The sequence below is a fragment of the Lissotriton vulgaris genome, chromosome 6, assembly GCF_964263255.1.
Source record: "Lissotriton vulgaris chromosome 6, aLisVul1.2, whole genome shotgun sequence".
NCBI classification, from domain to species: Eukaryota; Metazoa; Chordata; class Amphibia; order Caudata; family Salamandridae; genus Lissotriton; species Lissotriton vulgaris.
The window spans coordinates 1,489,213,212-1,489,238,386 of record NC_141694.1 but is presented as its reverse complement, the minus strand read 5'-3'; the positions used below and the strand labels follow the sequence as shown (position 1 = coordinate 1,489,238,386).

The 25,175-nt window shown below is 50.1% G+C and overlaps 1 protein-coding gene across 2 annotated transcripts in view; it reads left to right on the top strand.

The window, feature by feature from the left end:
- PSME4 (proteasome activator subunit 4) overlaps positions 1-25,175 on the top strand; it is a 2,155,241-nt gene that overhangs the window by 1,404,995 nt on the left and 725,071 nt on the right. For both annotated transcript variants that reach the window (XM_086927646.1, XM_086927645.1), the window contains one exon: positions 3,398-3,502. In XM_086927646.1, the coding sequence (XP_086783772.1) occupies positions 3,398-3,502 (105 nt within the window). The remainder of the gene's footprint in view (positions 1-3,397; positions 3,503-25,175) is intronic.

The following is a 25,175-nucleotide window of genomic DNA, read 5'->3' as shown; positions in this document are numbered from 1 at the left end:
CACTATCTAAGTGTCCAGATCCTTTTTCGTTTTCAGTCTATCTACTCGGATTCGTCCGATAACAGTAACTTTACAAATACTAGCATCCATAGACTTTGTCCCGCATCCCGCGTGAGAGTGCACACTCTGCACCCGATCTCCCTAGGCCTCCTGCTCCTAACCTTAGGGTTCAGTAGGGTAGTCCTAGCGATCCTGAAGCCTCTGTATCTTGTTACTTACCTGCTAGTATTTCGCATTCCACTTTTAGTGTATATGGTTTTTCGTGCCCCTCGGGCATTTGTGTAAATTGTGCAACTTAAAGTATTTTCTTAAGAGTTTTGTTGTGTGCTTAGCTCCCTGACTCATAAAGAGATCAGGGTAGACTTGTTATAAATAAATATTTTTTTATTTTCATAACAACTTGTGTTGTGTCCTTTCACTTGGTGTTTCAAGGGGTATATGTGATGGTATAACAGCTGGCTTAACACGCCCTCTAGAGTTTAGCCTAAAGACTGCTCTTGTCCATGCTACTAGGATAGCTGGTCTATAAGGTTGATTTACAACCAATCATCAATAAGGGTCGTTTGGTATGATACATAGTGAGCACTATATATCAGGCCAACTTCTCACACATTTAAACTACTAGTAGCTTCGGTTAGAAATGTTAGGTTAGTTTCTTTCAAAGTATGGCAACTTTTATGAGAAGTGCACCCTGTTTCCATTACAAGTGCATCAGCCTTGCACAGAAAGGGAGCATATCCAACGTCATATCCAACGTACAGCAACAATATTAAAAATGAATGGCTCTGTCCCTTTCAACGTATGCAACTTTGATGGGCGCCATTGCTATGGTCCCATTTAAAGGAGATTAACTTTCCCTGAGACAGTAGATTTTTACACTTTCTGTACCAATTTATGAGGGTAAAATGGAGTTTAAATTTCATGTTTAATCTATCCACTGTGGGTAAACTGGGATACTTATGGAGGAGCAGAATGGTAGACAACCCCGCCAGTAACTTGTTTCAGTAGCTGCAAACAAAAACAGTGTCAAACCATGGCAAGATTAGGGGGGAGGGGGTTAGGAACAGAACTCCGGGGAGTAGAACTGGCAAATGTTGACACACGATTAGACCCTGACTTGGCAGATAAAATTCAAACATTTGTCATAAGGGTAAGTAAATTCTCCTACCTCGGATCCTGAGATTTCTAGGCCTATAAATCAGATGTAATGTGTTGTTTTTCTTGAAGTAAGATTGAGGGAAAAGAGGTGGGCTAGAAAGAGTTCTGAGCTGAGATCCTGTAAAGGAAAAACAGGGTAGGCACATCAATATTCATATGTGCAGTTAAAAAACACTTTCAATACTATAAACAAATGTTTGTTGCACCTGAAAGCACTTTATAGCAAGACTCTGTATTTATATCTATAAAGTTTAATCAGACAGGATTTCGTCATAAAGCCGCAACCAAAGCTCAGAATGAGCCAGTTCCTTCACTGGTGCAAAGCTGGTTATACAGTTATTCGTTAGCCTGGGCTAACTACTGAAGATAGCATAAACACCACTTGCTGACCAACGTTGTTCTGGTTCCAATCCTCTAGGATAACTCAAATAAAGTTTTAACTTCACGTAGTGTAATATTGTCTCTAACACCAGTGTCTGTCAAGTGTTACTTGGTTCCAAATACTGATGATATCCCAAAAAGGTGTAACTTTAAAATGCACAATATTATTTCATTATAGGGTGTGGCCAGCCTTGCAGTTGAAAGTACATTACCCACTATAACAAATGAAAAGGTAAACGTACCACTCTCCTAAAGCACTTGAAACAAAGCTTTGCACGGTCTCTTCGCTTAAAACTCGCTCTGTAGATGAAGACGTGTGAAAATGTGGAAAATGTTGGAGCATCAAAGCAGAATCTGTCTGGAAGTTAAAATAAAAGGCAATTGGGAACAAACAGGGCTTCCCTTTACAGACAGCAAGGCAACATTTGTCCCCAGAATGAGGGGCATTGTAGTGTTTGAGCTCTTCCTTATAAAAAAAAAACTGTTGCCTTTCCAGATGGAGCAAGTGTGACAATTGAAGCCACAGCACATGAAGGATGCAGTTGACAATCAGGTTCATGGTGTTCAGGTGTGCACAGCACCATTGTAATAAAGATCCTGACAGTGGAGGTCTTTGGCAGACACAGTGAGAAGCCGCTTTTTAATATTTAAACTTCGGTTAATGCTCAGTTCATAACGGGAGCAGATTTTGTTCTTGCTGCACCAGTATTGGACCAAAAGCTGTCTGTGCACGCACGCTGCTTTCAGTTCTCGAACAGCAACGCTTTGATTCCCTGCTGCAGTCTCTTCAGGAGCAGATATGAACTCCCAAAGACACATCATTGCTGGAGAGAGCACATTTTATTTTGCAATTGAGTGTCCTCCCAGTTCCACCCCGTGATGTTGAATGTGCACCCGAGATGTAATCTGGCACCAGGGCGTCGAATCTTAAATGATTTGCATGAGAAAGTATGTTGAGAAAATATTGCCTTTATAGATGACTAATACACATTTGTCTGCTATAAAATTAAAGGTCTTCACTAGCAAACTGAAAAGGCTAAATCAAGCTGTTCACATGTAGATTCACGACCTACAGATTAAAAACACACAAATCTTTAAAGCAGGTTATTTAACAGATTTAGCTCGTACTCTTGAAGTCTTATTCTAGAGCAATCAGCAACAGTATTGTTACAATTTGAAGACCGCTAATTCAATTGCGGGTAGGAATGATTCTTAAAGAGCCTAATTTAAAAAGCAACAATGTTCATGAAAAGCTTTTTTGTGCATGATGAACCACCTATATACACTATATGATATATAAGATACCATATATAGATATGAGACCATATAGACCGGTCACCATTTGTTTTATTGTTAGCGTTGGTTGTCATATTTAGCTCCCTTCAACTTTAGATTCAGTAGACCACGCTATTGGTAAGGCTCATCATCATCATGCATCATTCCTACTTTTTCCATGTCTTCATTGAATGCTCATTATAATCTGTTTACCAACTTTTTACGTACACTTCGAAAGCAGTAGCTTTTGAAGTTGACACTGAAAGAATTGGAAGAAAGTGTCTGTTTGATAACTCCTTCATATTGACACTGCCAAGGTTTGATATCTTAGCCAATGTGTTGACAGGCAGCTGCCTTTGAAAGAAAACTAACAGCATTTGCTTTATCCATTTTCTCAAAGTTGTTTTTAGGCAAAATTGCGTCATTAGAGGCTGTATTGCAGTCAGGCACATACCTTTCTTAACGGCATCCTGAGCAGGTGTTTCCTTTATACATTTATGTTGTTAATGTTGCTTTTTTGGTACAATTTTTGGAGATGTTTATTTCTAAGTATTTACTTTCCTTTTTTATTCTTAATCGACAGGTGGAAAATCTTTGGACGTTTGTATGTCCCTTGCTTAGAACGGTTTTAGCCAACATGACTGTTGAAACATACAGTGACTGGGGAACTTGTATAGCAACCTCCTGTGTAAGTATTGTACACAATTAGTTATATACATTGCTTGAAATTCCTGTTCCAGGTGATAAATTGTGATGGTCAAACCTCCAGATATAGCTTATGACATTGTGAGTTAAAAGCTTGGTTCTCCTTCGGAGCATCTCAAATGATAATCCTAAGTATAGAATTGTTCCGCCATATTCAGAATCCTGGAGCACTTTCAAAAGTAAATCGGTTTCTTTCTTTTTATTTGAGAAGTACATTTTTTATAACTAAAAAAAGCAATTTAGCAGCCTATTAAAATGTTATATTGGCCAATCCCCTTTGTTGTTTGAAAATCACATTACATTTAAAAATTAAAAAGTCCCCATATAAACCATGTTTGAAAAAAACCTCTCACAACCCTTTTTAAAGGAAATGAAGGGAAAGCTAGGGCACTGTAGTCCTATTGCTGCAGCACAGTAAGTCTGGAAAAATCACACTGTGTTCAGTTCTTGTGAGATAATCAATCTTAACATAACACAACACTACACATTAAAGCCCAGAACGAGCAGCTGATTTAAAAAATAATAATTTTCGAATGTATTATACAGTAATAGTGCTTGAAGTATAGAAATCGGCGCAGTGCATGTGAGAAGTGGCAAACGTGATATACTGAAGTGTCTATTCAACGCATTAGGAAAACATTGGCTGTTGGCTGTTTCCGCACTCAAAGAGAGACAATTGTCTGAAGCTACATTTTTATGCAGTTTAGAAATCATGCATATACGGTCCAAATACATGTATCATCATAGTTTCCACTAAAATGAATGGAGTAATGAGAATGACTTAACTACTAGGTCTTCAACCAGGACTAAGACAAGCGACTAGCTGTTGAAGGCAGGTTCACCACAGTCCGTTGTATATCACCTCCAGAGACTGTGAACCTCCTGATAACCTTGGGGTTCCTTATCAATGTAACTGAAGCCACTCCTGACTCCTTTGCAGGGCATCCCTTTCCTTAGAGCTGTCATGGATACTGTGGAGTTTCGAGCTTTCTCTCCACCACAACAATGCAGTTTGACTGGCAGCGGGCATCTTTCCTTGCCTCACCCAAAACTGACGGGAACGATTTCGTCACTGCAAGAATGGGAAGGAGGTCCGATGACTCTTGTCTCCAGCAGAGACCTGTCTTCACATCAATCTGTTGGAGTTGTCCATTCATCTGGCACTAAACACCTTCCTACTGCCAATCGAAGGGAGGCAGGTTCTCACAGACAACACCACCAGCATGTGGTACTGTAACAATCATGGCAGGTTGGGTTGCTGGGTCTTGTGCCAAGAGGCACTTCATCTCTGGAGCATCAAGGCATATGCCAGTTCATGAACCACCTGAAGGGATCTTCAAACGCTGTGATGGACAGAGACCTCCATCGATGCGTGGTGATCACAAATGGCTGTTACAACCAGAAGTGAGACTCAGCATTTTCTGGCAACATGGCAAACCCTGGCTAGATCTTTTTGCGACCACAAAGAACACACAATGTGAAAGATTTTGCACACTGGAGAGGGCTGTCTTTTGGAGATGCATTCTGGATAGAGTGATCCTGTACGCCTTTCTGCAGCTACCTCTCCTGCCCTGGTTTCTGAAGAAGACAAGGACCGGATGCATCTAAATTCATCCTTATAGCTCTAGGGTGAGCAAGTATGGTACTCAGAGCTTATAGGCATGAACATCTGCCCTCTAATTTGGCTGCTTCTTCAGGAGGATCTCCTGTTGCAGCAGCACAGCAGTGTCCTGCACCCTAACCTGCATGATCTGCACCTCTATATGTAGAGATTGAGTGGAATCACTTGACTGTATTCGATCTTCTGTCAAGTTTTGTGGATGTCATTCCTGTTGCCAGTAATCCCTCTAAATAGTCTGTTTTAGTGGGCACAGGGATAATATTTTTTTTGTCTGGTGTGGCCCTGCAACACCGACCTGTTACACGCCATACTGTCTGATGTCTATTTATTTGTTTTATCCCAGACCCTGCAAGGGCTGCACTTGGCACAGTTAAAGGTTATTTTTCTGCCTTTTTGTTCTTTTTACATTTGCCAAATCAGACGTCCTCCTTCAAATCACCTATTGTGATGAACCCATGCACAGCTGTCCACTATGCTTCCTGACCCTGAAAACTGATTATCTGAAAGAAACAGGTTAGTGTTAGATTCCTTACCTTAGAATATCCCCAGGTGTCAGACTGGATCCGGATAGTTTTGCGTAGCAGTACCCCTGCGCGTCGGTAGGGTCTACTGCGGCTCCGCGTCCGGTGTCGGTGTCGTTGGCGCCGGGATGACGTCGTCGGAGTACTTAGACACCGCCCTCGTGCGCTGACGTCAGTTCTTCTTTTTTCCGCGCCAGCAAGCGCAGATCTGGAAAAAGCAGTACCCCTTAGTCACTTTTTGACTAACTTTTTCGATCTTTTTGATCCTGTTTCGAGTCGTAAGACTATCGGTGCCGGTAGGGATGCCCGGGTTCAAGCCCTGTGCTGATTGCAACCGACTGATGTCGGTTACCGACCCCCATCGCCGGTGCCTGTATTGCCTTGGGGCCAACCATGATGACAAGTTGTGCCCCTACTGCGTCGAAGGCTAGGCGGGGCGGTCCCGTAAGCGCCTCAAGCTCCGGCAGTCGGCCCTGCGCCGTTCACGGTCCAGGTCGAGGAGGAAGTCGAAGGACCGGTCGCGGGGCCACAGTCATCACAGCTCGGCGAGTCGACACCATTCATCGGGCTCCAAGTCCTCGGGTAAGAGGCACAAGAAGTGAAAGAGACAACATCGCTCTTCCGACTCCTCCCCCGGCGCTCTCGCGATGCAGCCAGAGGTTCGGGTGACACCGCCCAAGCGGCTCCGCGACGCCGGAGGAGATCGATGCCTTCCTTATGGCCATGAGGTCGCTCTCTCCTCCGTTGGGTCCTGCTGCGGCGCCATCAGGCCCCGCGGCCCCGGCTGGGAGTCCAAGCGGGCCGGGGGCTTCGGCCCCGGCGCCGTCGACGACTTCGGTCCCGACGCCGCAGGGCCCCATCGGATCCGGGTCACCGCTGGTCGACCTTATGACCCCTCCGCCGGCGCCGACCCTCAGGGTGTCGCCCCTAATGCTGTCCCCGGACGACGACGTCCCCGGTCCCTCCCTCGGTCCGGATCCGCCGTCGGACCGGCGTCGCTCGACGCCGCATTAGGCGCAGAGAGAAGAGCAATTCTTCTATGATCCGGTCCCATACTTTGCACCTGACTATCAGGAGATGGGAGACCAGGAGGATTGGGAGGGGTCTGAGGACCCTCTGGCACGAGGGTGCCAGTCGTATCAGGACTGGCAGTGGATCTAGGGGAGGCCAGTGGATCTAGGCTAGGCCAGTGGTTTGGACACTTCGTCCGACACTTGCTTTGTCTCCCCTCCTACCGTGGCTACAGAGGAGGGGGCTGCTTACAGCATGGTGCTGACGTGGGCAGCCAAGGCCTTGGGTCTTGAGCTCACCGTTGCGGCCGTGAGGACTAACCTCCTCACCGAGGTCCTTAAACCGCAGGCAAGCTATTCGGAGCCTCTACTGCCGTTTAATGAGGCCCTTTCTGACGTTCTGTTGGGCACTTGGTCCAGACCCGCTACATGTCCGCCTGTAGATCGGAACGTGGCAAGGCGCCACCACCTGGCCTTGGGCGACCCTAGATTCCTGTCCACCCACCCCACCCCGAGAGCCTGGTTATCCAGGCCTCTAACTCCCAGACCGCATTCCCGACTGCTCCACCTGATCGGCAATCCAAAAGGTATGAGCAGTTTGGTAAGAAGCTGTTCTCCTCACTTAATTTAGGGTTGCGGTCGGTCAACACCGCTTGCCTTTTGGGCGTTATACCCACTCTCTGTGGGACAAGGTCGCGGACGTGCTGCCAGCTTGCCCGGAGGAGGCCAGGGTCAAACTCGCTCAAGCCCTTGCGGAAGGGCGGGATGCAGCACGGTACTCTATCCGATATGGGCTGGATACCACGGACTAGCTGGGCAGGGCGATTTCCACGACGGTGGCGGTTAGCCGCCACGCCTGGCTGAGGTCCACCATATTTCCGGTTGATGTCCAGAATTCCCTCATGGACATGCCGTTTGATGGCCGTCGCCTCTGTGGCGACAAGGCAGACAGTGCGCTTGAGCGTTTCAAGGACTCCAGGGCTACAGCCAAGTGCTTGGCCTGTCGAGCCAGCGCCAGCAAACTTCTGCCTTTCACCCCTTTCGTGGCAGGGAAGGGGCGCCCCTCACTGTAGGAGAGTAGGGTCTGCAATCCTATGATCACCCCAGATTTTTGCTTTTTGCTTCACTGGTTTACGAATTTCCCTGGCTGTGGGCCTGCAAATCAGACGCACAGCCTAGCTGTTCTCTCTCTACATTGACACACATGTACTTTAGGGGCATCTACCAATTGGTATTGGGCCACTCTTGTAAGTCCTTGTACAGTATACCATAGGTACCCAGGGCATAAGTGCATCCGAAGCCTACCGAAGCTGACATCACAGAAAGACTGCATGTTGCTGCGTTAATGAAAGCAAGCTGATTTGTTTTTAAACATCACTAGTCACTGAATACTTAACAATTTTAAATTGCACCTCGTTCTTTTAATTGAATCTGTACCTCGGACTTTCACGCACTGCAACGAATGTAGGTAGCAGCGCGCATTAGAAAATAATAACTTCTGCCGTGTGATTGATTTAAAAATTGCACTGTGTCTATTTCTAAACTGAGTTAGAGCTACTCTTATTGAAGCCACTTGTCGCCCCTGAAACCCCGGTCCACCGCAAGCGCTAGGCTTGTTTGAGTGGAGGGTGAAGGGCGGGACCTTCTTACGGGTTTCTCCCGGTGTTGGCACTGACAATTGTTGTAGAGGCGGAGCTGAATACGAGCCCGTCCTCTACATAAGCCTAATGTCCCCTATAACGCGCAGCGGTTACGCGCAGCTTCAGCGCCGCATACGCGCCGAAGACAAGCCAAAGACCAACCCGTCTGTGCCCGTCCGGGCCAGGACGGGACACAGGGCAGAAAGCTATGTCGAGTCAGCTACACGAATCCCAGGTATGAATTCAGAGCAATTGCGGGCTTTACGCACCGCCTTTCAGGGGAACTGCTCTACACTTAGGCCTGACCATGCAGGTAAAACCTCATGCCTTAACTGTAATTTTACTCTTACCAACCTCATACCCCATCCGGATTCGACATTATGTAGTACTACTTCAAGACAAAAATCCAAACCTAAGGTCTCAGATTTTTCGTTTTTTAGTATAAACTGCTGCTCCTTACCCCAACATAAGTTTGACATTTTTAATCTATTACTGGAGGAAAAACCCTATGCACTTTTCCTAATGGAAACTTGGCTACACGACAGCGCTGGCCCCGATGTGGCTGCTGCTCTCCCCCCTGACTATGCTATAGTTAGGAAGGACAGAGTAGGTAAAATTGGTGGCAGGATCGCCATTATTTTTAGCAGAGAACTCACCTGCAGTTTTGTACCAGTTGATATCCCTGAATGTGAATCTGCTTTTTTCAAAATCACCCTAAATCCCAATTTTACTTTTTCAGGTTTGCTGATGTACAGGCCCCCTGGAAATGCTACCACGTGGGCTCTGACTTTAGCAAATCACATCATGCCTTTCCATCTCGATTTAAAAAATTTCTCGCTGATAGGAGATTTACACTTGCACCTAGATGATCCTTCTAATGCCACATGTATAAACTTGCTGGATTATTTTACAGCACTTAACGTGAGATTATTGAATTCCTGACCCACGCACAAAGCAGGACACCTGCTAGATCCAATTTTTTCTAATCTTAATGACCTGAAATGGCTTAAAACAACCTCTGTTTGTTGGTCAGATCATTATCTAATTCAGTTTAGTCTTAAGCTACCAATGTTTACCCAGCCGCATCCCATCTATCCTGCTACCACTATGAAGAACTGGAAGACAATCAACATTGACCAACTAAATCACACTTTAGCCATGAATCCCCCATCTCCAGTTCATGACATGGAAAGCACTGCCAATGCAACTCATGCATGGCTCAGTGACGCCGCAAATGTTTGTCTTCTTCACCATCACATCAAAGGAACTCCTCACCGTCCCCCAGCTCCTTGGTTTAATGATCACTTAAAATCAGTGAAATCTCGATGCAAAGCTCTTGAAAGACAGCGGCGAAAAAATTATGCACCCGAACAAAAAGAGATATACTTAAAAGCAAGAAACAAATATCATTCGGCCTGTACAAAGGCCTGAGCCCTTCACGTTGCAAACTCCATTAACGCAGCCACTAACAGAGCAAAAACACTTTTCAATACAGTAAAGGAATAAGCAGGAGCACAAACTACGGCCATCGCCCGCCCGCTTAACAAAGTACAATGCCAAGATCTTGCCTTTTTCTTTACAGAAAAAATTGATAAAGTAATCAGTGACATCAACAACAACACGTGTGTAACAGTCTCACAAGATGACACGGAATCCATACCCGGTACAACTAACCTCCTTGACCACTGGCCCCTGATTACTATTGAATCTTTGATGTCCACTCTTAATACCATAAAATCTGGCTCCCCCGTGACCCTATCCCTATCAGTGTCTTGAAACAATTAGAGGTTTCCTCCTTGAACATTATTGCGGACACTTTAAACTTCTCTCTCAGTTCTTCCATAGTTCCTATACTCTGGAAGGACGCTATGGTCAGCCCACTTTTGAAAAGACCCACAGCCGACCCTGAGATATTAGCTAATTACCGACCCATATCACTCTTACCAGTTTTTTCGAAACTGTTAACCCCTTGCGTGCGGCGGGAATTCCCCGCCCATGCTGACTCCGCCTTGCGCGGGCGGAGTCATGACGGAACGGTTCCGTCATCAGCACAGCTCACCCGTAGCTGATGACGGAACCGCTCCGTCATCAGCATGCAAGGGGTTAAAAAGACATATTCACTCTGCCTTGACCCATTTCACCGAAGAAAATTCTCTCCTTCATCCATCACAGTCTGGCTTCAGGGCAGGTTTTTCCACCGAGACTGCTCTGCTTGGGGTAACCGAGAACATCAGGAAACTCCTAGATGAGGATCAAATGGTCGCACTCATTCTTCTTGACTTGAGTGCGGCCTTTGACACCATCTCGCACAAAAAGCTACTCAATACGCTCAGAAGGAATGGCATTTGTGGAATTGCACTTGACGGAAGGACACAGAGAGTCCGCCTACCACCGTAAAAGTCAGAGGCCACCAAAGTCATCTGCGGCGTCCCTCAAGGATCCTCGCTGAGCCCCACCCTCTTCAACGTCTACATGAGCCCCCTCGCGGCCATCGCACGCCAACACAACCTCAACATAATCTCCTACGCCGACGACACCCAGCTGATCCTCTCCCTGACCAACGACCCCGCCGCCGCCAGAGCCAATCTGCACGAAGGGATGAAAGATGTAGCCGAGTGGATGACGACCAGCCGCCTGAAACTGAACTCAGACAAGACGGAACTCCTCATCCTGGGCCCCTCGCCCTCCGCCTGGGACGACTCCTGGTGGCCCCCCGCCCTGGGCACTGCACCCAAACCGACAGACCACGCAAGCAACCTGGGCTTCATCCTGGACTCCTCCCTCTCCATGACCAGGCAAGTCAACGCCGTCTCCTCGGCGTGCTTCAACATCCTACGCATGCTACGGAAGATCTTCTGGTGGATCCCCACCGAGACCAGGAAGACCGTCACCCAGGCCCTCGTCACCAGCCGACTGGACTACGGCAACACCCTCTACGCCGGTACCACCGCCAAGCTCCAGAAGAGACTCCAGCGGATCCAGAACGCCTCAGCCAGACTCATCCTCGACATCCCACGAAACAGCCACATCTCCGGACACCTGAGAGACCTGCATTGGCTCCCCGTCAACAAAAGAATCACCTTCCGTCTCCTCACCCACGCACACAAAGCCCTTCACGACCAAGGCCCAAGCTACCTCAACAACCGAATCAACTTCTACGCTCCCAAACGCCACCTCCGATCAGCCAGCCACGCCCTCGCCGCCGTCCCCCGCATCCGAAGAGCGACAACAGGAGGAAGGTCCTTCTCCTACCTGGCCGCCAAGACCTGGAACTCCCTCCCGACCGACCTGTGCCTGACCCAAGACCACCTCTCCTTCAGGAAGAAGCTGAAGACCTGGCTGTTCGAGCAGTAACGCCCCCCCCACCCGCCCTCCCCCCCCCAAGCGCGTTGAGACCCTACGGGTAAGTAGTGCGCTCTATAAATGTCTTTGATTGATTGATTGATTGATTGGATCAGGTCTTTTCTGACAGATCGGACGTTTCAAATACCTTCCCCCCTTGCTTGTTCTGAAACGTTCAGTGCCCCCCATGGAGTACCCCAGGGCTCTATTTTGAGCCCCCTACTTTTTAATCTGTATCTCCGTCCTTTGGCAGATGTAGCGGACAAATCAAGGCTTACCCTCATGACCTATGCTGATGATTCGCAGATTATTTTCTCAATGTCTGAATCTAACCCTTCTGCTCCTTCGTCTCTTAAGCAAGGTCTCCACGATATTTTCAGCTGGATGTCGAATAACCAGCTGAAACTAAATTGAGAGAAAACCGAGGTCCTCCTCTTGGGGAAAAACCAAGACTTATGGAACTCCACACATTGGCCTTCCAGTTAGGGAAAACTCCCCAAACCAGCCACCCATGTACGTAATTTGGGGGCATTTGTGGATAATGCTCTCTCCATGAGACAACAGGCCAACAAGGTTGCTGGCCTTTGTTTCACCATCATAAAGTGGTTAAGAAAAATCCTGTGGATGTTGCCTCCCGCGACCCAAAAGACCGTAGTCAATGCCCTTATAACTTCTCGGCTTGACTACGGCAACATCCTGTACCTTGGTTCAAATCAAGCTGTAATCAGGCGATTGCAAATGGTACAAAATTCAGCCGCCAGACTACTTTGCAAGATCCCCAAAACCTCCAGCGTATCAAAACACCTGAGGGACCTACATTGGCTCAGGGTTGAGAACCGGATCAGGTTCAAAGTCCTGAGCTACATGTTCAGGATTAAAGTCGGCACAGCGCCTAAATATCTTCAAGCATTGGCCCGCCCTTTTTTTCCCAAACGAAATCGGCGTTCACTTTCAGCAGCAAATTTCTGTGTACCTAGGTTCAAACTAGCACGAATGGGTGGGAGGTCCTTCTCTTATTTAGGACCCACCCTCTGGAATGCACTCCCTTCACACCTCCGCAAGGAGGAGAACTATGCCATGTTTAGGAGAGGCATCAAGACCTGGTTGTTTGAGAAATAAATCCTGCTTGCTCCGTTTTCCACTACACCTATCTTTTACTGTGTCTTGGCGCCGGGAAACCCTTGTTGGGTAGCTGCGCGCCTTATAAGTGTATAAAATAATAAATAAATACCAGGGGCTGCAGCGTGTATTATGCCACCCCTGGCTGGCCATCTAAACAGACACAACTGGCTGGTAACACAGCTGGGGCAAGGTGGTGTAATCACCCTTTGCTGTAGATATAGTATACCTATATCTAATGAAATGAAATGAAAATGTGTTTTGTAGAGCGCAAAAAGTTGCCCGGAGGCGTCCTAGCGCTATGACTATATGGTGCTCTGTTCAGTGAGGAAGAAATGCAGGAAAAGGCAGGGACCTATTTATTGAACAAGAAAGTTTTCCGCTGTTTCCTGAAGGATGATAGATCTGGGTTGGATCTAAGGTCAAGAGGAAGGGTATTCCACAGCCTAGCTGCGTTCAGGGAGAACGAACATCCTCCCGCTCTTAATCTTCTAACCTTTGGAACAGCTGCCAGAAAAGCATTAGCTGAGCGTAGATGCCTGCCAGGAAAGTACGGGGTAATTAAAGGAATATTAATTGCAGGCCCAGTTTCCCAAAAGGACTCATGGGCGATGCAAAGGGACTCAAAACTGATCCTATCTCGAACCGGAAGCCAGTGTAGGCTTCTCAAGCCTGATCTGGCAGAAAGTCTGCGTGGAATTTCCAATAGTGTGCGAGCTGCACAGTTTTGGATAATCTGTAGCTTCCGTAGTGTTGACTCAGGAGCTCCAAGATAAAGGGAGTTTCCGTAATCCAGCCTCGAATGGATCAGTCCCTGTACGACAATTTGTTTTGCTTTGAATGGTATCAGAGGGAGAATCTTCTTTATAATTCTAAGAAGACCAAAGCAGGTGGCCGCTAGCTTAACAGCTTGAGTGTCCATCTTCAGAGACCTATCCAGCCAAATGCTTAGGCTCTTTATGGCTTCTTTAGGTATTGGAGGTGGACCTAAGCAAACAGGCCAGATCGATTCTATCGAGGCCGGAGCCGATCGCCCCAGTAGTATGAGCTCTGTCTTGTCCCCGTTAAGTTTGAGACAAGACCGTGTCATCCAGTCTCTGACTTCGCTCAGACAGCCCGGCAAGTCTACCCTGGCTGAGGGATTCTCGCCCTGCGCCAGGGAGATCACCTGCTGAGTATCGTCCGCATAGGTAACGATCTTAATACCAAATGGGCGGACGATCTCAGCCAGCGGCTGCATATAGACGTTAAATAACGTCGGGCTGAGGGAGGAGCCCTGTGGGACCCCACAGCCCAGAGATCTACTTGTGGCGATGGAATTTCCCTCAAAAACCTGAAAGGTTCTGTCACTCAGAAATGACTTAAGCCATTTCAGAGCTTCTCCCTGGATACCCATATCATGGAGACGTTGCAGCAAGATGTTATGATTTACCGTATCAAAAGCGGCACTCAGATCGAGGAGGATCACTGCCACCGATCCTCCCCGATCTAAGTTACCTCTGGTCTCCTCCATGACTGCTAGCAAGGCAGACTCCGTCCCTTGCTTGGGGCGGAATCCCGTTTGTGAAGGGTCTGCAGCAAGTTGTTTTCTAGGAAATTTGTCAATACACAATTAATGTGTTTCTCTAGAATCTTGCTGAGCCAAGGGAGGAGGGAAATAGGACGGTAATTACTAATATTGTGAGGGTCCATAGTGGGCTTCTTTTTGAGCGCCCGCACCTTGGACTGTTTCCACTCTAGTGGGACCATGTTGGTAGAAAGTGAGGCGTTTAATAACTCCAGTATGACTGGAAGAATGATATGACTAACGGCCATCAAAGACCTCGGGGGGCTGGATCGCTTGGAGAGCCCGATTTTACTTGCATCATTAACGTGGCAAGTAGGTCAGAATGTAGTCGAGGGAACTCCACCAACAAAGGGAGACAGTTGTCCAAGGTGTCCTTCTCAAAATTCACCCGGGCTTCCACTGGAGCATTAACATTAGTGGTAGAAAATGAGGAGTAGATAAGATCAACTTTGTTGAAAAAGAAGTCCGCTAAAGCTTTGCAACGAGTGTGTGAGTCCTCGTTGTCTGCAGGGGACTGGGGTAATGTGGTGAGACTTTTTACGATCTTATAAATCTCCTTGGAGTTAGAACTGGCTTCGGAGATTTTTTGTGTGTAGTACACTGCTTGCACACTCTTTATTGCCTTTTTATAATCACTGATAGTTTCTGTGCAGAGTTTTGTCTAGCTCAGAGTAGCTTAAGCGCCATTTCCGCTCCAGCCTCTTGCACTTACGTTTAATATTCCTGAGCTCCTCCGAGTACCATGGAGCCGAGGTCCTACATCTTTTTAGGGAGGTTTTCCTGATAGGGAGGATGATGTTCAATGACTTAGCAATCCAGTTGTTGAATTCGTCATTGGCAACCACAGGATCAGAACTAACAGATGGTTTTGTGGTTTTTAGTTTGTTGACCCACTAGATAAGTGGGAGTTTGGACCAATTCCGGACAGCCCGTGACCCTAGGGTCAGTACAGGAAGCTTAGGGATATTCCAGACGAAAGGGACTAACCAATGGTCAGTCCACGGGAGCGCAATCGGGGGTTCTACCTTTAGATCAAGACAATTGCTAAAGACAGGATCTAAAAGATGGCCTTTAATGTGTGTGGGTGATGGAACCAACTGCACCAGCTGCAGTGCAGAAAGATCTGCACATAACTCTTGTGCATTGCAGTCCTTAGTATCATCGAAGTGCATGTTTAGGTCGCCCAGCAAGGAGAAATTAGTGGCGATAGATGCTAGATCCGCCACCACTGGGGGTAGAGCAGACATAAACTGTTTAGCAGGTTCGGGGGGGCGGTAGATTAAGACTCCAGAAAAGCTGGTATTTGGCGTAAACTCCAAACTGAAAGACATGCTTTCACAGTCTAAGTATGGAGTAGGAGAGCAGCGACAAACGTATTGATCTTTAAATATGATCGCCAGACCTCCACCTTTACCAAGTAGACAATCGGTCCTAATTATTTGATAGCCATGAGGTAGAGCTTGTATGACGTCAGGTTCTGAATGAGGGGTCAACCATGTTTCCGTTAGAAATATTACGTCCGGATTAAGCTCATCTAGTAACAAGGCTAGTTCCTTTTGATGTTTAGGCAAAGACCTACAATTAAGGAGGAACGCCCTGTAAGTTTGCTGGGTCTTGGTGAACGAGCCAACTTTAAGCGGAATCTTACAATGCTGACAGTGGGCTGGTATATTTAAGGGGTGATACAAATGGTTACACAGTGCCTTACTAAGAGGTCGCAATTTAAGCAATTCACTAAAATCATATATTAGTCCTCCGGGAGAGGCAGGGGTCATGGCCCCTGGTCCCGAACGGGGGCGGACGAGCGCAGACGGGCACGCATTTGGCGCGCCGCCGGCGCGGACGGGATGACGCCATCTTTTTATTCAGTTCAAAGGCGGGTGGGAGGCAGCCAGCAGCTGGTGCGCAACCCTTTTTCCCCACCTAATGTGGCGTCCTAGAGCCCTGCCTCCCACAGCGTCAGCACTATATCTGCTGCGCTGGGAGCGGGGTCAAAATGCGGCGAATATCTGGCTTCAAACGTGAGTTTTAAAAAGATTCTCAAATAACAAATGATTGAACATAAATTACAAATGCACACAATTTAAAATTACAACACCCCTGGCTTTCCGTCTCAGGGGAAACGAACACGCTAGTAGTCAGCGCGCTTGCGCTGTCAAAGTGCTTTTGTACCTGGGCGGGCGGGAGGCGGCCAGCAGCTGGTGTGCAACCCTTTTTCCCCACCTAATGTGGCGTCCTAGAGCCCTGCCTCCCACAGCGTCAGCACTAGATCTGCTGCGCTGGGAGTGGGGTCAAAATGCGACGAATATCTGGCTTCAAACGTGAGTTTTAAAAAGATTCTCAAATAACAAATGATTGAACATAAATTACAAATGCACACAATTTAAAATTACAACACCCCCAGCTTTCCGCCTCAGGGGAAACGAACACGCTAGTAGTCAGCGCGCTCACGCTATCAAAGTGCTTTTGTACCTGGGCGGGCGGGAGGCGGCCAGCAGCTGGTGCGCAACCCTTAGGGGAAACGAACTCGCTAGTAGTCTAACCCCAAAATGGACACATATACTCCTATAAGTCACTCCTATGGCAGGCCTTATCAATCCTGAAGGCAGAGTGCTTGGAATTATGTGAGATGGTGCTCTAGCATGAGCTGAGCCTGTCTCCAGCTTTCGGAACCATGTCCTTATAGCTGTTCCATGATAACGCTATACCATATACTCTTAAGTGCATTATAATCCTCGCGGTTATTGCTAACTTTGGCATAGCATTATCAAAACATGTCGAGTAAGGTGTCATACGAATTGGAATACTATCCCCTCGCCAGTTCTGGCGACGGGGGTAGCATTCCACCCTTTTAGAGGGACACAACATGTATGTAACTGTGAACCCCGGTTAAAGTTAACTCAAGCCTCAGCATCACAAAATGGATGCTGCCACCACAGACACGAGTCTGACCTCCTGCTGCTGGGAGTCCTTCCAGCGAGGGAGGCCTGGACAAAGGGTTTCCTGCCTTGGGAGGTGCAAGCACCACCCCAGACAGGATTTTGTGTATTGAGGTAGGCCAGGTTGAAAGGAAAGAGACATGCCTGGGGCGCACAAGGTGTCCCTTTGCATACCCCTTTTCAAACCAGTTGCTGGGGCACTCCAGCCCTAGCTCTGGCGCGAAACTGGACAAAGGATAGGGGGTGTAACCACCCCCCTTCCTGGTCCCAACCATAGGAGGGACCTAGTCATAGTACAGCCCCCTTTAGGAGAATAAAGGTAGGAGCTGGTCCCATTCCAATTTAGATTATCCTGATTTGAAACTCTACAAAGAAGAAACTCTGGACTTCGACGTTCTGCTCCACAGAAGACTGAAGAAAATCTCCCTTGTGGCCAAGGAGTGACCACCCTGCACAAGCAGGCACCATCAAGCGTCCTAGCGGTTCACTTTGTCGCCCTTCCTGCCGGAACCAGACTTAAGAGCCCGACGAGATCCAGACTTCCAGACCTCTCCGACTTCTACCTACATCTGCAGCTCAGCTGAGATCCGTGGGTGCGACGAGACACATGGGACCGGCCATCTTGGAGAAACTGCACTTCGCTTCCAACACGACTTCAGAGGCATCCTCGAGAAAGTGCTTTGGGGATTGAGAAGCCCCAGCCCGAGTATCATCTGCTGTGAAGATCCGCCCTCCAGCTTCCACGAGAACTGCGTGGGGCCCTTCTGCATTTTCCTTGCTCGACGCGCTGTCTGGTCACTTGCCGGCTGGCTCGTGGCCTCCATGACGACGAACCTTGAAATCTACACAGCTGGTCTGGTTGCTCCAGACTGGCCCTTGCTTCCTTCCAAAAGAGAAGTACCCCGGACCCTCCTTGTTAGCACCAGTCGCCATCTTCACTTTCCGTGAGGGTTGCCTTTGCCAAGGCCTGTTGTCTCCGAGCTGGGAGCTGACACTGCCAACAGCGAGAGCCTTCGTGGGTCTGCTCATGCCCGCCTCCTGGTCGTCGTTGACGCCTCCTGGTCCCCGTGGCTGCAGAGTCAAACATCTCCTCTTCACCTGATTGCGTGCGACATCATCTGGTTCCTTCCTGGTTCCACCTGGTCACTGGCTAGTGGCTGTGAACACTGTCCCCTCTGCTTTAAGGTCTCCATCTTCTTCGATCCGCCCTTGGATCCATCCGGACACCTCCATCCTGGTCGTCCTCAGCATCTTTCTTCAAGGCTCCATTGACTTCAGAGAGGAAACCCGACACACTTCCACACCTATGCACCCGCAGCCCGTGGGTTAGGTAACGTGAGCATTTCGGTGCTCCTGTAGGGGGTGACTATCCTAGTGTCTAGCCCTGAGAGCTTGGTTGTCCAAGCCTCTGCGTCCCCTAGCGGATTCCCTACAGCACCACTGGACAGGAAATCCAAGAAACTGGAGCAATTTGGTAAGAAGATTTTTTCTTCGTCAGTTCAGGACAGCTGGTTTTTCTGGGGATGTCCCTAACACTTTGATGGACATGCCCTTTGATGGCCATCGCCTTTTCGGTAACAAAACGTTGAAGCGCTTTAAGGACTCGTGGGCTACGGCCAAGTCCCTGTGCCCTCCTCCGCCTTCTGCTTTTCACTCCTTTCGTGGCCACGGAAGTGTCGCCCCGACACGTTCGGTTCAGAGCCACAGGCCTGCGCAGCAACAGTCTCAGTGCGGACGCGGGACCCACCGAGCCGGGTCAGGGAGCCAGCGGGCAGTTAACCTCCATCACTGCCTCCAAACCTTCATAGTCCAGTTTTTCAGGCCCATCAAACGCCAGTGGGCAGCAGGATTCGCCATCGCCTCCCCCACTGGCGCACCACCACTTCGAACAGGTGGGTTTTACAAATAGTCCGAAGGGGCTACTGCCTCCCCATGGAGACTACCCCACCAGCCATGCCACCTCAGTACCACTGCTTGTCGGGGGATCCTTTGGCACCTCTTCAGCAGGAAGTTGCGTCCCTCTTTGCCAAGGGGGCCATTGTGCTTGTTCCTGTGCCAGAAGTAGGACGTAGTTGTTACTCCCACTACTTTCTGGTGCCCAAGAAGGACAAGGGCCTGTGTCCTATCTTGGACCTCAGGGACGTCAATCGCTTCCTCTGGAAGGAGAAGTTCAAGATGTTAACTCTGGCTCAGGTCTAGTCTGCCCTCGACCCTGTAGACTGGATGGTAGCGTGGGACCTGCAGGACGCATATTTCCACATTCCCGTCCTGCCGGCCCACCGGCATTACCTGCGGTTTACGGTAGGCCATGAGCACTTTCAGTTTACTGTGCTGCCCTTTGGCCATACCAGCGCCCCTCGGATGTTCATGAAAGTGATGGCGGTTGTCGCAGCTCATCTGCACAGGTCAGGGGTTCCAATCTTCCCCTATCTCGTCTACTGGCTGTTGAAGGTGTGATCGCCCCGGGCAGTCGTCTCCCACCTCCAGACTATGGCCAACCTCCTGCATTTGCTGAGGTTCTCCATCGTGCCGAAGTCGCACCTGATTCCTCTCAGAAGCTCCTCTTCATTGAAGCGGTTCTGGATAAGACACACTTTCGGGTCTATCCTCCCGAACGGCGAGTCAAGGATATTTAGCCTCTGATTCCGATCTTTCAGCCTCTATCCTGGGTTTCGTTCAGGATGACCTTAAGGCCGCCTGCATCCTGCTGGTTGATCATGCCAGATGGCATATGAGGGCTCTGCAGTGGAACCTGAAGTTCCAGTGGGCGTAGCATCAGGAGAACCTGTCTGATTACGTCCAGATCTCGGAGGGCCCTGCACAACAATTGAAGTGGTGGCTCACGAATCCGGCATTGGGTCTATGGCAGATCCCTCTCCATTCCCCAACCGGAGCACACAGTGGTGACGGATGCTTCCCTCCTAGGATGGGGAGGCCACATGGGAGTAGCGGAGATCAGAGGCCTCTGGTCTCCGGCGGAGTCCAGGCTCCATATCAACCTTTTGGAGCTTCGGGCGATCCAACTTGTACTGAAAGCATTCCTTCACTCTGTCAAGGTAAGAGTAGTGCAGGTGTTCACAGACAACACCACCGCCATGTGGTACTGCAACAAACAGGGTGGGTTGAGGTCATGAACCCTATGTCAGGAGGCCCTGCACTTCTGGACATGGCTGGAACATCAGGGCATTTCCCTGTTGGTTCAACAATTGGCAGGTTCACTGAATGCTAGGGCGGATGAACTCAGCTGCATATTCATGATGGATCACGAATAGCGTCTTCACTTGGAGGTAGCGCAAAGTCTCTTTCAAAAGTGGGGAGAGCCTTGGTTAGATCTATTTGCCACCAAAGAGAACGCGTAATGTCAGCAGTTCTGCTCGTTGGAATTTCCAAGGCGGCACTCGCTGGGCGACGCTTTCTGTCACGAGTGGAGTTGCGATCTGTTGTACACCTTTCTGCCTATTCAACTTCTGCCCAGAGTGCCAAGAAGATAAGGCGCGACTGTGCCCAAGTCATTATTGTGGCTCCGGACTGGGCTCGAAGAGTTTGGTATCCCGAGCTCCTCAGTATGACCATCGATCCCACGATCCGACTGCCTTTTCTGAAGGAGAAGGCTCTTCTCTCGCAGCAGCAGGGGACGGTCCTTCACCCGAACCTTTCCATTCTCCACCTCCTTACGTGGAGATTGGGAGGCGGCAGTTGATTCCTTTCGACTTGTCTCCTGAAGTCTGTGATGTCATTCTGGCAGCCAGGCATCCCTCCACTAAGTTGGTATACTCCTGCAGGTGGAACAAGTTTGTGGTAGAGTGCACAGCAAAGGCTGTGGATCTCCTTTCTGCCCCTCTTTCAGAAGTCCTTCTGTTCCTTCTTTCTTTGGCCTAGCAGGGTTCTGCTCTGGGCACTATCAAGTGCTACCTTTCTGCTATTTCAGGCTTTCCTAGGCATCCTGATCAGCCCTCTCTTTTCAAGTCCCATGTTGTAAATAGATTCCTCAAAGGCATTTCCTATATTTTCCCTCCTATTCCCTTCGTAATGCCACTGTGGGACTTGAACCTGGTTCTCACATATTTATTGTGCGCTCCCTTTGAGCCTCTTCACAACTGTCCTCTTCGTCTGTTAACTTTGAAGACGGCTTTCCTGGTTGCCATCACCTCTGCTAGGAGAGTGAGTGAGCTCCAGGCTCTTTCTTGCAAACCTCGTTTTCTGTGTGTCCATCCGGACAAGGTTGTGCTCAGAACACGTCCTTCCTTTCTGCCAAAGGTTGTCACTGCCTTTCACATCGGGCAGACCATCACCTTGCCCACCTTCTTTCCGCCTCTACATCCTTCCAGGGAGGAAGAGAGGCTCCACTGTCTGGACCCAAAACGTGCACTCATTTTACTTGAATCACACACAACAGTTCCGGGTGGATGGCCAGCTCTTTGTTGGCTATGTAGACGCCCAAAAAGTTTGGGCAGTACACAACAGACTATCTCCCGATGGGTCGTCTTGTGTATTAAAGCCTGTTAATCTCTGGCAAAAAAGGAGCCTCCGGTGGGGCTGTGCGCCCATTCCACCAGTGCAACGGCTGCCACTACGTCATTGGGACGTGGTGGCCCTTTTCAAGACATCTGTCAGGCAGCTACGTGGGCCTCACTGCACCTTTTTACTAAGCACTATTGCCCGGACAGCCAAGTCCGGAGAGACTGTTTCTTTACCCGTTCTGTTCTCTGGGACTTCCTGGTATGATCTTGGTTCGCAGACCCACCACCAGTGTTGGTATTGCTGTGGTATCTATTCTAAGATAAGGAATCTATCACTCTGTGTTTCTTTCAGATGCACAAGTTGCGTACCTTCGGTAACGATATATCTGTAAGAAACATTAGTAGTGATAGATTCCTTACCGCCCCACCCATCCTCCCCGTTCTGCAAACTGATTTCTAGGGTTAAGGTCATCCCTTTCAGGGCCCTAGTTTCATGGCGCCAGTGGTCAGTTACTTGCATGGCTCTGCGTTCCTGGCGCGGAAAGTCGTGTACAGATCTGATCTCAGAGCGCGTGGGCGTGTCTAAGTAGCTCCAGCGACGTCAGCCCGGCGCCAATGACGCACGCGGAGCCGCAAGATGACTCCTACCGAAGCGCAGGGGTACTGCTGATGAAAAAACCTTCCGGATCTAATATGATGCCTGGGGGTAATTCTAAGGTAAAGAATCTATCTGAAAGAGACATGTTAGGGATAGATGCCTTACCTTAGAATATCCCCAGGCGTCAGACTGGATCCGGAAACTTTTGCGTAGCAATACCCCTGCGCGTCGGTAGGCGTCATCCGCGTCCGTCGTCAGCGTCGTTAGCACGGGAAGGACGTCGCTAGAGTACTTGGAGGCCGCCCTCGCGCGCTGACGTCAGTTCTTCTTTTTTCCACGCCAGCTAGCGCAGATCCTTGAGAAGCTCTACCCCTTAGTCCCTTTTTGACTAAACTTTTTTGATCTTTTGATCTGTTTTTTCTGGAGTCATTCGACTCCTACGGTGACGGTTCAAACCCTGCTCCAAGTGCAGCCGACTGATGTCGATTACCGACCCCCATCGCCGGTGCCTTCAGTGTCTAGGCCTCGACCACGACGACCAAACCGGGCCCTGACGTCTAAGGCTAGGCGTGAGCGGTCCCGCAAGCGACATGAGCTCCAGCAGTTGGCCCGTGCCGTTCAGGGTCCCGGTCCCACAGGAGGTCGAGGGACCGGTCGCGGGGTCGGAGCCCTCGTAGCTCCGAGAGTCGGCATCGGTCTTGGGATCAAGATCCTCAGGTAAAAGGCATGAGAGGTCGGAAAGGCGTCATCGTTCTTCCGACCCACCCCGACGCTCGCGCGATGCGGCCTCGTGTTCGGGTGACACCACTCACGCGGCTCCGACGTAGTCGTGGGCGCCGCAAACTGCCCCACACCTTCCGGTCCCTGGGCACGATCCGACGCCATAGGAGGTCAAGCGGTACCTCATGGCCATGAGGTCTCTCCCTCCTCCGCCGGGCTCTGTGGCGCCTTCAGGCCCAGCGGTCCCGGCTGGGGGGCCTAGCGGGTCTGGTGCTTCGGCTCCGACACCGCCGGGTGCTCCGGCCCTGGCGCCGCCGGCGACTTCGGTCCCGGCGCCGCAGGCCCCCACTGGATCCGCTTCTGGATCCGAGTCGTCGCCGTTCGACCTCATGACCTCACCTACGCCGACCCCTAGAGTGTCACCCTGGCGACGCCGTCCCCGATCCTGCCCTCGATTAGGTTCCGGCGTCGGAGCGGCGCCGCTGGGCGCCGCTCTCGGCGTCGTATGGAGACTTTTATTTCCACGAACCGGTCCCATCCTTTGAACCTGAATTTCAGGTGATGGGTGACAAGGGAGATTGGGACGGGTCTGTGGACCCTCTGGCACAGGAGTGCCAGTCTCAGCAGGAGTGGACATGTGAGCTTGGGGATGCTAGTGGACTGGACACTTCGCCAGACACAGGTTTTGTCTCCCCTCCAACCGTGGCTACGGAGGAGGGGACTGCCTACAGTGTGGTGTTGATGCGTGCGGCCAAGGCCTTGGGCCTGGATCTCCCCGTCGCTGCCGTGAGGACTAACCTCCTCACTGAGGTCCTTAAACCGCAGGCAAGCTCGGCTGAGCCTCTGCTGCCGTTTAATGAGGCCTCGTGTGACGTTCTTTTAGGCACTTGGTCCAAGCCCGCTACAGGTCAGCCTGCAGATAGGAACGTAGCCAGACGCTACCGCCCGGCTCCGGGCGACCCTTGCTTCTTGTCCACCCACCCCACCCGAGAGCCTGGTTAGCCAGGCCTCTACTTCCCAGACCGCATTCCCAACGGCTCCGCCCAATCGGGAATCCAAGAGGTACGAACAATTCGGTAAGAAGGTGTTCTCGTCCCTGAGTTTGGGACTGCGGTCAGTCAATACCGCATGCCTCTTGGGCTGCTACACCCACACTCTGTGGGACACGTTCGCGGACGTGCTGCCACAATGTCCGTAGGAGGCCCGGACAAAACTAGCCAAAGCCCTTGTGGAGGGTCGAATTGCGGCACGCTATTCCATCCGGTGTGGGCTGGATACCACGGACTCACTGGGCAGATCCATGGCAACGACGGTGGCAGTTCCACTCCACGCCTGGTTGAGGACTGCCAACTTTTCGGCTGATGTCCAGGCCACCCTTCTGGACATGCCGTTAATGGCCGGCGCCTCTTTGGCGACAAGGCAGACCATGCGCTTGAGCGTTTTAAGGACTCCAGGGCTACGGCCAAGTCCTTGGGCCTCTCGGCCCCATGCTAGCAAACGGGTGCCTTTCGCTACTTTCGTGGCCAAGGAAGGGGCGCTCCCACACGTGCTGCCAGCCACGCACCGCAGACTAATACACAGCACGGTGAGGGCCGTGGAAACCGCTGTGGCGGCGGTCGGGGTCAATGGCGAGCCCAGTCCAGACCTTCCCCTGCAGCATCCGCCTCAAAACCCTCCTAGACCGTGCTTTCAGGCCCATGTGACGCCAGTGGGGGGCAGGGTTCGACGTCACCACTTCCACAGGCGCACTGTCACGTCGGACATGTGGGTGCTGCAAATCGTCCGAAGGGGCTACTCCCTACCCTTTGTGACGACCCCTCCAGCCTTGCCATCGCAATACCACCGCGTGTCGGGGGATCACTTTCAACTTCTGCAAGAGGAAGTTACGGCCCTCCTGGCCAAGGGGGCCATCGAGCGTGTTCCTGGGCCAGAAGTAGGGTGTGGTTGTTACTCCCACTACTTTCTGGTACCCAAGAAGGGCAAAGGGGGCCTATCTTGGACCTACGGAATGCCAATGGCTTCCTCCGGAAGGAGAAGTTCAAAATGCTGATATTGGCTCAGGTCTTAGCTGCCCTGGACTCAGGAGACTGGATGGTAGCGTTGGACTTGCAGGACGCTT